General features: G+C 40.1%; 1 protein-coding gene across 1 annotated transcript; it reads right to left on the minus strand.

The window, feature by feature from the left end:
* Nucleotides 1-2,204: 2,204 nt before the first annotated feature.
* On the minus strand, nucleotides 2,205-7,996 carry KRT26 (keratin 26). The gene is made up of 8 exons (XM_007085820.2): nucleotides 7,568-7,996; nucleotides 7,018-7,100; nucleotides 6,478-6,634; nucleotides 6,194-6,355; nucleotides 5,983-6,108; nucleotides 5,165-5,382; nucleotides 3,603-3,670; nucleotides 2,205-2,556 (listed from the first exon to the last, which is right to left on the minus strand). Exons 1-8 carry the CDS (start codon nucleotides 7,994-7,996, stop codon nucleotides 2,402-2,404), a joined length of 1,398 nt encoding a protein of 465 aa, XP_007085882.1. The 3' UTR covers nucleotides 2,205-2,401.
* Nucleotides 7,997-11,191: the final 3,195 nt, after the last annotated feature.

Here is an 11,191-nt window from a genome sequence, read left to right on the forward strand (position 1 = left end):
CTGGGTGCAGATCACATCACTGGGTGAATTTGAACACATGGTTTAAACTCTTTAAATCCCAGTTTCCTTATTGGTAAGATTGTGGCTTTGTTTTTATCTTGTCTTTAGCTTTACTTTGATCTGATCCATGTGCATTTCATTTTATTTCGATGTGTAGGACTTTTAATCTGTGAACTGGTGTCTTTCATCAGTTCTGGAGAAATTTCAGCTCCTACCTCTTCAACTGTTGTCCTACCCCAGTTGTCTCTGTTTTATCCTTCAGGAAGCCAGAAAAGGTTTACTTTCTCTATTCTGACTTTAAACCAATTGCTAGAGGTAGATCTAGGGCCTGAAGCTTATCCAATTTTTGGTCTCCGATGGTAGTGCTGCAGAGGTACTATAGGAATTAAAAGGCAAACCTATATTTGAATGAAGTGTTACTTCCGTTAAGGAAAATTTGCTGTTCCCTGCAGGGTAAAGGAACCCAGTAGTATCCTGATAAGCATGTGGTTAGTTTTCTTTCTTAAAAAATGGTACCATCTCAAGGACTCCATTTTTATGTCTGCTGATGACAGGTCAGTAGCTTGACCAGCCTGAGAGAGAGGGATGTCACACACATGTACTGAAGTACAGCCTCCATAATGGCCACTTTGACAGTGGGCTTATTGTGCAAGCTCATTGTGAAGAGGGAGCCTGGCTGACCTCCATGAATCAGCTTGTCCACGTAGTTATGGAGCTCTTTCTCTGGGGTGGATGTTCTGTAGAGGGCGTTAAAATGAGTCACAAAGAGCCATATGTCTTGTGCTCACTCCCAGAGGAATGCAATTTTCATAACTTATGGACCTGTCATATGCGAACATTTCTTATAGGAATTGTGCAAAAATAAAATTTATAAAAATTCTAGTGTATAAGGAGCATAAAGCAGTACTGAAAATAACAAATATGTTGCATTACCCATTATATTCTTGACAGGAGGAGATGTTTGTCTTTAGCAGGCATTGGTGAAAATGAATTCTCTACAGTTTTACACATCTGATGAGTTAAAAGATTTTCCATAGACTAGCTTCTGGCTCCATGCACTTCATACCTTGTATCTTCTTCTGTTATCTACATATTTCTGGTGCTATGTGCTATAAGATACGTTCATATTACAACTTGCAGCCCTGTGCCTTTATGAAATGACACTACATGGGCATGGTGGGCAGTGGGAATAGTCCTAGAAGCCTCCCATGGAAATGATGAGAACCTCATTAATATATTCCACGATGTTCAATTCAACTGTCTTTGGCTTAAGTTGACTTTATGTCCATATGCTTACGATAAGTCAGTTCATGTCTGCTAATATGCCTGGCTAATTGCATCCTTTACTTTCCCTCAAATGTTACATTTATATAATAAATTGTATGGTCACCCATCTTAGACATGCTAGGTCACCCCCAGACATGAGGGAAAGTGATAGAGGAGAAATTGGAGTAGAGATAGCAGACTTAACCAATGGTGCTAAAATTATCTTAGTTTTGCACAAATTTTACAAAAATGTCTATACAGATATAATTCTAGGGCCCTTCCTGTGCTAATGAGGGACCCTGAGGCTTATGCATCATTACTGTCATGGTAAATTCACCTGTCAATATCCCTGCCCTCAGCCTGGTCCACCATCCTACTTGGTTCTTCCAAGTCCTGAATCTTTCCTGGATTCTATGGGGTCAGTTAGTTCCTTGAACATGTTTTTTGTTGTTGTTGTTGTTGAGGCTTCTTCCACCATTCTGAAACAATAGGCTTTCTCCACTGTGGTAGGAGCAGACAGATGAAGGTGCTGCAAAATGGAAAAACAGCTATCCAGATTCAGATTCAACAAACTAACATTAACTGATCGCCCATGCAGGCTAGCCATTAAAAGGTGAGCAAATCCCAGTGATCAATGGGGACACTCTTCTTCCCATCCATGGAAACCCAAGGACATCTACTCACTCACGTAGCGGATCGGGGACAGATTTGGGACCAGAGATTAGGGCTAGTGCTCTTTCCAACTTATCTTGTCATGAACTGAAGTAAATGTGACTGTGTGAGGCACTTTATTTTACCAGAGAATCCTTAGATCTGTCACATTAGGATCAACCATAGAAATTCAAAAGCACCAGACTCATCAGAAAAAATTGCAACAGAAAACATTTTTAATGAATGCCAAAAAAAAAAAAAAAAGTCCCCTGTGATAGAAACAAAACATTGAGATGGAGCAAGATTTCTCCTACTTCTCAGAAAGATTACATGGAAAGAACATGAGAAAAAGAAGAGTAGAGAAGGAAACCAAATTCTAGCCCTTGCATTTTTTAAGAACAGAAATAAATTATTTCCTTGGGTTATTTAGTCAATGGGATTCTGCAGAGGCAGGCTTTTTTTTTTTTCTTCATAACTTGTTTTCTCACTTTGGTGCTTTAGAAGGTACTCTTTGCTCCATTGTAATGTTGCTTATTTTGGAGGATTTTTCTTCAACTGAGTGGACCCTCAGGGAAAGGACATTGCCAAGTTGATCTAGTTCCTCAACCACTGTTTTGACGACAATTTCTTCTTTTGAGTCTAAAATAAAATAAATGCAAATCTAGTACTCATTCTTAACGGGTTGAAAGATACTTAGTCATTCATGGTAGGCTTTTAAAAGTAGTATTTGTTGGGCACCTGGGTGGCTCAGTTTGTTAAGCATCCAACTTCGGTTCAGGCAATGATCTCATGGTTCCTGGGTTTGAGCCCCCCCATGGGGCTCTGTGCTGACAACTCAGAGCCTGGAGCCTTCTTTGGATTCTGTGTCTCCCTCCCTCTCTGCCCCTCCCCTGCTTGCACTCCATCTCCCTCTCTCTCTCTGTCAAATACAGACATTAAAAAATTCAAAAATAAAAATAGTGTTTGTAAGTTTGCAGTAAATTGAGATATAATACTGTGTTTGAAGCCTATGCGAGGCCCAGAACTGCCTTATACTTGCCACTGTTTTTAGAACAATGAGTGTTTAAGAGTGTGAACAACCTAAGTGTCAGGCAGGTACTGGCCTGGAGCAAGTAATGTCTTCTTTTTAATACCAACCTGCCCTATTTTTTGTGGTTTAAAATAAAGTAGCTCTTCCACCAAAGCATTGAAACTGGGAAAATAATAGGTCCTAGGTAAGAAAAATGGAGATTGAGTCCCCATTTCAGTAAGTTTATAATTTGACCACATCTCTTCTACAAGAATATAAAATACAAACATTAAGAACTTCCATAACGACCCCTGATTCCTTCATTGGCTACAAGTAACCTTAGAAACAATTTTTTATATTTTTTATTAAAATTTTGTTTAATGTTTATTTATTTTTGAGAGACAGAGCATGAGCAGGGGAAGGGCAGAGAGAAAGGAAGACCTAGAATCTGAAGCAGGCTCCAGGCTCTGAACTGTCAGCACAGAGCCTGACGCAGGGCTCGAACTCAGGAGCTGCAAGATTGTGACCTAAGCCAAAGTCGGAGGCTTAACCGACTGAGCCACCAAGGCACCCCAATCTTAGAAACAATTTGATTTAGTGTACAAATAAGTGACTTATTAAAACTGCTGCTTTCAAAAAGATTTATACCAAGTAAAAAAAAAAAAATCTTCTGTACCTTTGACTTGATTTTCGGAATGTATTGGCCCACGTCCTTTTGATTTGTAACATGTGGACTTGCTTTTTCTGTGAAGAGAAGAGTAAATTGTTGCTTTTTTTTTTCTTTCACAAGGAAGCTCATAAATACCTATGAATTGGGAATAAAAGTTTTGGTGTTCTAGTTTCCACAAAATTAAATTCCTCTTATGCCTAAGAGACATATAAGTAAGCCTCTCATGACCTCAATGTACTGAAGGAGGAAATTAAATAAATGTTTACGATAAGAAATTCCCTTGTGACCAGCTATTTTCTCTTTTGTCTCCCTATCCGGGGACTACAAGTTTTCACTCTGACTTTTCAGTCAATCACCTGGCCAATGAACATGTTTGGGGTGTCACAATGCAGAAGGCGCTGGGCTAGCTGCTATAGAAAATGTAGAGTGATGACACAGTTTACACCATTGAAAATAAAGTACATGCATGTAAGAAGTTGTCTGGAAAACAGCATGAAAGATGTAGTAAAAGAAGTGAATAATGAACGGTGTAATGAGCCCTTAGTTTGAAGGAGGGAGCATCACTGTTGAGTTCCTATGAGAATAAATTGTAGAGGACTGACACTGGCCTTGGAAGATGCATGAGATAGAACTGACTCCCGGTGTGACCACAGGCAAGCATTTGGTAATAGCCACTGATTACCAAGTCCCCTTCTGTGTGCAAGCCACTCTCATGAGCACTTCACCTACATAGTGAAGTGCTATGGTCAAGAGTAAAGAGTGTGGTTTTGGTGTTCTCACAATCTTACCAATAAGGAAACTGGGATTTAAAGAGTTTAAGCTATGTGTTCAAATTCACCCAGTGGTGTGAGGTGTGCCCAGGGCTACAATTCCAGGGCTATTGCTCTTGGCTAACAAGCTATGATCACTTCTCCAATGAAGTCGTCATTGTTCCTCTTTCAAATGAAAACGTAATAACCCACCTAAGACAGGGTGCACGTGTGGTAACTGGTGAAGTAACAATAAAATAGAGTGTGTTGTTATGGGACATGTGCTCCCCCAATAAATCATAGAAGGCAATTTTCCACTTGGAGTATAGGAATTGTTTAACCTTCGGTATTTAGATGTCCTGTTATTATAGATACACACCCTTGGGGTGCCTGGGTGGCTCAGTCGGTTAAGTGGCCAACTTCAGCTCAGGTCACGATCTCACGGTCCGTGAGTTTGAGCCCCGCGTCAGGCTCTGGGCTGATGGCTCAGAGCCTGGAGCCTGCTTCCGATTCTGTGTCTCCCTCTCTCTCTGCCCCTCCCCCGTTCATGCTCTGTCTCTCTCTGTCTCAAAAATAAATAAACGTTAAAAAAAATTAAAAAAAAATATAGATACACACCCTTTATGTACTTAGATATTTGATTTGGCTTACACATGGCTGCTTGTTTTCATTTCACTTGGATGCAGTAATAAATTCCCAAGACCACAGTGGGTATGATCCTTGGAGTAGGAAATTCTAGAATATGATACTGGCACACATGTGATACCGAGCAAACCCAGTGGACGTGAGATTAATTTTTTTTCACAAGTTAGTATTTACCTTTCTTCTCCATCTAGTAATTTGCAATACGTTTCTATTTCTTTTTCTAAAAATATTTTGATATCTAGAAGCTGTTGGTACTCCAGCTTCTGGCCTTCTGTTTCTGTGCGAATCTGTTGCAACTCTTCCTCCATTGCCCCAATCTGGTCCTGGATCTGCTGGAGCTGGAGGCAGTAATTACCTTCAGTTTCAGCCAGGGAGCATTCATACGAATGTTTCTGGAAGAAGAATAAAGCCAGGCTTGCATGGACAGTAGATAAACAGTGCATTCATATTTAAAACATTCTCAAGGTGGAAAGAAGCATTTATATGAGGTCTAAATCCTTTCAGTTGAAAATCTGCATTAGCCAGGGGTTTTTTGTTTGTTTGTTTGTTTTTCAAACAAACATTTTCTCTCCATTGAGAAAGTTTAATTTTTAAACTTTGGGATTGGTGAGTCAGAAGTCTATGGGGGGCGCCTGGATGGCTCAGTTGGTTAAGCGTCTGACTCTGCATTTTGGCTCAGGTCATGATCTCGTGGTTCGTGAGATCGAGCCCCACATTGGGCTCTGTGCTGACAGTGTGGAGCCTGCTCAGGATTCTCTATCTCTCCATCTCACTCTTCCCCTCCCCTGCTTGTGCACATGCGCTCTCTCTCAAAATAAATAAATAAACTTAAAAAAGGAGTAATGTTTTATGGACAACATTCTTATTATTTACTACATTTACCACATTTTATACTTTTGGTTATATGTAATTAGTTATATTTAGTTAGTTAGATGTGTGTTTGTTCATACATATACACACACTCATTCAAATCAATGGTGACTCCTACGAACCATGGCCACGAGGGACTGAAGTTCTATTTCCAAGGTTTGCAGATTGCGTTTCAGCTCCATCAGCTCATTTCTGGCTGTGGTGGCTGCTCCTGAATCATCAGAAATCTGTTGTTGCAGTGAGGCACTCTGTAGCATAATCATCAGAAGGGTTAGTGAGCGGCTCGATGGTCTACTGACCAAGCCCTTGGTCTGTGATTGGCCACAGATGTACCTTTTCATTAAACCAGGCCTCCGTGTCTTTGCGGTTCTGCTCAGACAAGTCCTCATACTCGGCCCTCATGTTGTTCAACAGGACAGTTAGGTCCACGCCTGGCGCTGCGTTCACCTCCACGTTCACATCCCCCCCAGCCGCGTACTGTAGGACATTCATTTCCTGGAAAAAGGATCAGTCTTAACACTCAAGGAAGAATTTTGATTGATAGTCCAACTCTGCTCTGAAGTGGACAGAGGACTGAAATCAGGTCACATCTGAAGCTACCCTGCAGGGTCCCTTACCTCCTCGTGATTTTTTTTAAGGTATGCCAATTCCTCACTGAGCGTTTCAAACTGTATCTCGAGGTCGGTTGTACAAAGGGTCAGCTCATCCATAACCCTGTGAAGACCATTGATGTCGGCCTCTACACTCTGGTGTAGAGCAAGTTCATTTTCATACCTGAAAGGTTATTAAAGCGCTTGAGAATTGTAACCGTAGGCAGGTGCAAAGCATAACTGTTTCCAACATGTTGTATAATGAAGGATAGGATGTTCTATGCATGCTCCTGAGGCTTATTGCATAGGCAAATTGGAATCCCTACTGATTTATAATGAATATTTTGGAAGAGTTCTTTATTCAGAGTTTTTATCATCCAATGAGCTTAATCATTGAATTAAAATGTTTAAAATTTATGATCGCTCTTTTTATAAGGGTGCATTTAATTTCTTCAGGGATTTAGTCTGATGTCATAAAAACATGTTGGCTTTTAAAGCAAAAGGTCTGTTTTTTACTCCAATGGTCGTATTTACCTTTATTACAATTAATTACGTTATTTCACCTACTTCAGCCTGAAGTCATCAGCAGTCAGTCTGGCATTGTCATTTTGCAGAATAATGCTGGCATTACAGGTGGCCATGGAAATAACCTGAATAGGGTAGATTGTGCAAAATGCTAAGTGCTGAAAGTCGAGGGAGAGTCCAGAATTTAAATGTGATTCTTAATCTTCTCAACCCATCAAGTATCTATTTTAGTATCATTTTTTCCACATTAAAGGAATCTGGCTTTATCTTCAGATAATGAATGTCCAGAGCTTAAGAGCCAAAGTGTAAGCTTTTACAATCACAGATACTTTTATTTCTCTTGATCAAAAAATATGAGCCAAATATAAGATCAATAAAGCAATTATGTCCATTTTGAAACTATTTGTCTATGATTTTTTTTTTAATACTACATTTTTTTTTTCCACTTACTGCTTTAAGCACTGGGAATGGAGAGTGAGCAAATTCTACATCATGCAAAAATTTTAAGCACATTTTATATTTTGTTTTTTTTTTTTTTTTAGTGTATATACACCTAGAGTCTCATAAAAGTATGCAAATCTATATTTCTTACCTGTCTCTTAAGATCTTCAATGACTGAGATATATCTCGTGTGGTCATGATCTAGACCCCGGCAAGAACCGGGCCCGTATTTCTCGTACCAGGCCTTGATTTTCTGCTCCAGGTCTACGTTTGCCTCCTCGAGGGCTCGGACGTGGTCCAGGTAGCATGCCAGGCGGTCGTTGAGGTTTTGCATGGTCATCTTTTCATTCCCGGAAAGGAGGCCATGCTCATTTCCAAGAAAACCAGCAGAGAAGCCCCCACCACCATTACAGAAACCTCCACCGGAAGAAGTGCTCCCAAGAGTAAAAGAAACGCTGCTCCCGGCTCCAGACCCACGGCATACGTTCCCAGCCCCGAAACCTGGACCTCCACCAGACAGCCGCCCTGGGCCAGTTCGTGAGCAGACTCGCCTGGAGCCACCAGAAAGTTGAAAAGACATGGCAATAATATAGCGGAGCGACCCTTTCTCAGCGAGGAGCGAAGCAAAAGTACACCATCCATAGCTGGGATCTCCATTGGCCTTTTATAGGAGTCTGTAGGTCATTTCAGTCTTGACTGTTTCAAGCTGTAATAAAATATTACTTGCTCCCTAATTGTTGTTTTTCATAATTGGGTGATTTTTAATAGGGTCCAGTCTGTAGGTAGAAAAGTGCCCCCAGGATATCTTGGTCTATGAAAAAGGTACCAGGTCGAGTAATACTAAATCATAGTTTCAAAGGTCAAAATTAAATATGAGTACCCATATCTCTTTTTTTTTGACTTCTGGAAGAGAGTCTAGTGTTTTTTTTTCCCCCCTAGACAATAAAGAATTAATAATTCACACGAGAAATGTCTACGGCTTTTGTCCTGAGAATGTTTATGGAGTATTTCTATTATTCATGCTTTACTGGACATTTCCTTTCTTATTAATAGGAGGTACTCGCAGTATACAGTGATCTGTTGATAGTCGGGTTTTTTTAATTGATTTTTTAAGTTGAAAACTGAAATAATAGAAATCCTGCCATACTTTTTGAGCCTCCGACTTTGGTTCAGGTCATGATCTCACGGTCTGTGGGTTCGAGCTCCGTGTCCGGCTCTGTGCTGACAGCTCAGAGCCTGGAGCCTGCTTCAGATTCTGTATCTCCCTCTCTCTCTGACCCTCCCCCGTTCATGCTCTGTCTCTCTTGTCTCAAAAATAAACATTAAAAAAAAAAAAGAATTATTTTGAGAACTGAACTTCCTATTGATGAATACAGAGTAAAATATTTGAAGGAGAGGTGTGTTTTCATCCCTACCTAGAAAACCAATGATTATCGTACTCAAGATGGAAAATTAGTTGTCATAGGTAAGGAGCCTCTTCATTCTCTTCCTTTGACACCCATGGGAAGTTATCCCATATGGTTGTGCTTCATTTCCCCGCAAGGCAAATGAAAATACTAACACTGAATGTTGAGCAGTTCTGATAATTAATGACTATAAAGCAGTCTGAAGGGCACAAACATTTTGTAGATGTTAATTATTTAAATTATTATAATAAAACGAACATGTCAGACAGGGTCAGGTGTCTATAACTTATAATGCTACAAATTGGCTACTGATTATGGGTTTAGATCGTTTAGAAACAGTAATTTTTTCTGAATGAGATTTTTTTAATGTTTATTTTTGAGAGAGAGAGAGCATGCATACGAGCGTGAGTGGGGGAGGGGCAGAGAGACAGGGAGAGAGAGAATTCCAAGCAGGGTCCCTGCCAACAACATAGAGCCCAACACAGGCTTTGGGCTCATGAACTGTGAGATCATTACGTGAGCCGAAATCAAGAGTTAGATGTTTGACCAACCCAGGAGCCCCCTGGATGAGATTTTTCAATGCTGTGCATATCAGATACTTTGAAAAACACCCAAGATTATTGCTCCTGAAAGATACAGAATATCTGGCAGGCCACAACACATGGATTTTTTTGACCAAAATATTTTAAGATAATATAAAACTGTAACTCAGCCCATTGCTACAGGTTTAGAACAATGTGTGATAGGAGGTGCAGCTGGTATTCAGAGACTTGTTTTTGATTTTTTTGTGACCTGGTAACCATTTTAATCTTTTGCCCAAATGTCCCATGAATAAAACAAGAGAAACAGAGTATGGGGTCAGTGTAATAGTTTATAAGTCTTTAGTGTCTTGGATAAGAGGTATTGTGAGGCCACAAAGTATTATTAACATAATCTACTTATCTCTAGATATCTTATAAATACGAATTAACTTGTAATCTTTTGTAGAACAAGTTAGGCATATATTATTAGAACCATTTTGGGGATGAGTTGGCTGTGAAGCTAAGTGCCAACACAGATCACAAAGCAGGACTGGAATGTATGATGCTTAACTCCTGAAAACACTGTCATCTGTTTGCTCATCAGGGAAAATCTCTTGACTTACTTTTTTTTTTTTTTTAATGTTTATTCATTTTTGAGAGAGAGAGAGAGAGAGACAGAGCATGAGCAGGGAAGGGGCAGAAAGAGAGGAAGACACGGAATCCGAAGCAGGCTCCAGGCTCTGAGCTGTCAGCACAGAGCCCGACATGGGGCTCGAACCCACAAACCGTGAGATCATGACCTGAGCTGAAGTTGGATGTTTAACCGACTGAGCTACCCAGGCACCCCTTGACTTTTCTTAATCATAGATTTCCTCTACACGAATACTTGCTACAAAAGTTTAGGTATGCTTTAGTCCTTTCCAGAAGTGGGGGGTAGACTTAACAAATTCTCTAGGCCATTTCTATCCATACATTTCTTCCTCAAGAGTGTTATTGTATTCATGGCAAGAAACACATACCATTACCCTTTCTTGAGATTCTGTTAGGCCTTAGAACATTCATTATATAATGTGCATATTCTAGGTACTCGAAAATAATTGTATTAAATTAAACTTTAAGTTATGCAGCATAGATGTCTGCTTACCTCAAGATAAAGACGTTCATCACATTATCTTACTCTAATGATCCTATGCTAATTTTGCCCCTGATAAATTTAGTGTTTAGTTTCAAACATGCTTCAATATCTTTTGATGTTGTTCAAAATTTACATTCTACATTTCTGTTATCCAAGTTGGAACAGTATTTTTCTTGAACATGAATGATGTTTGTTTTATAGTGATAATAGTTTTTTGGAGAATCAGTTTCTTTTTAAAATTTTTTAAATTTTCTATTTTTTAGAGGGAGAGAAAGTGGGGGAGGGGCAGAGAGAGAGAGAGAGAGAGAGAGAGAGAGAGAACCACAATCAGGCTCCATGCACAGCACAGAGTCCAACTCCCAACGTGGGGCTTGATCCCACGATGACCCTGGGATCATTACCTGAGCCGAAATTAAGAGTCCGATGCTCAACCCTACTGTGCCACCCAGGTATCCGAAGAATCAGATTCTGGTGTGTTAATTCTTCCCACAGAATGGCTTCCCTGGTTTTGATAGTCCCACTCTGCTCTGAGGTGAACATTGGACCTGAGGAATGAGATCAGACACTATCTGAAGCCACTCTGCAGGGTCCCTTACCTCCTTGTAAAGGACTCTGATGACGGCTTAATCTTTGTCTGTTTGGAGTTAGAATGCATTTAGATTTTTCCTCCCTTCCCTCAGTAGAAGGAAGGATTCCTTGTGGAATCCTGAGGT

Source organism: Panthera tigris, chromosome E1, assembly GCF_018350195.1.
Source record: "Panthera tigris isolate Pti1 chromosome E1, P.tigris_Pti1_mat1.1, whole genome shotgun sequence".
NCBI lineage: Eukaryota > Metazoa > Chordata > Mammalia > Carnivora > Felidae > Panthera > Panthera tigris.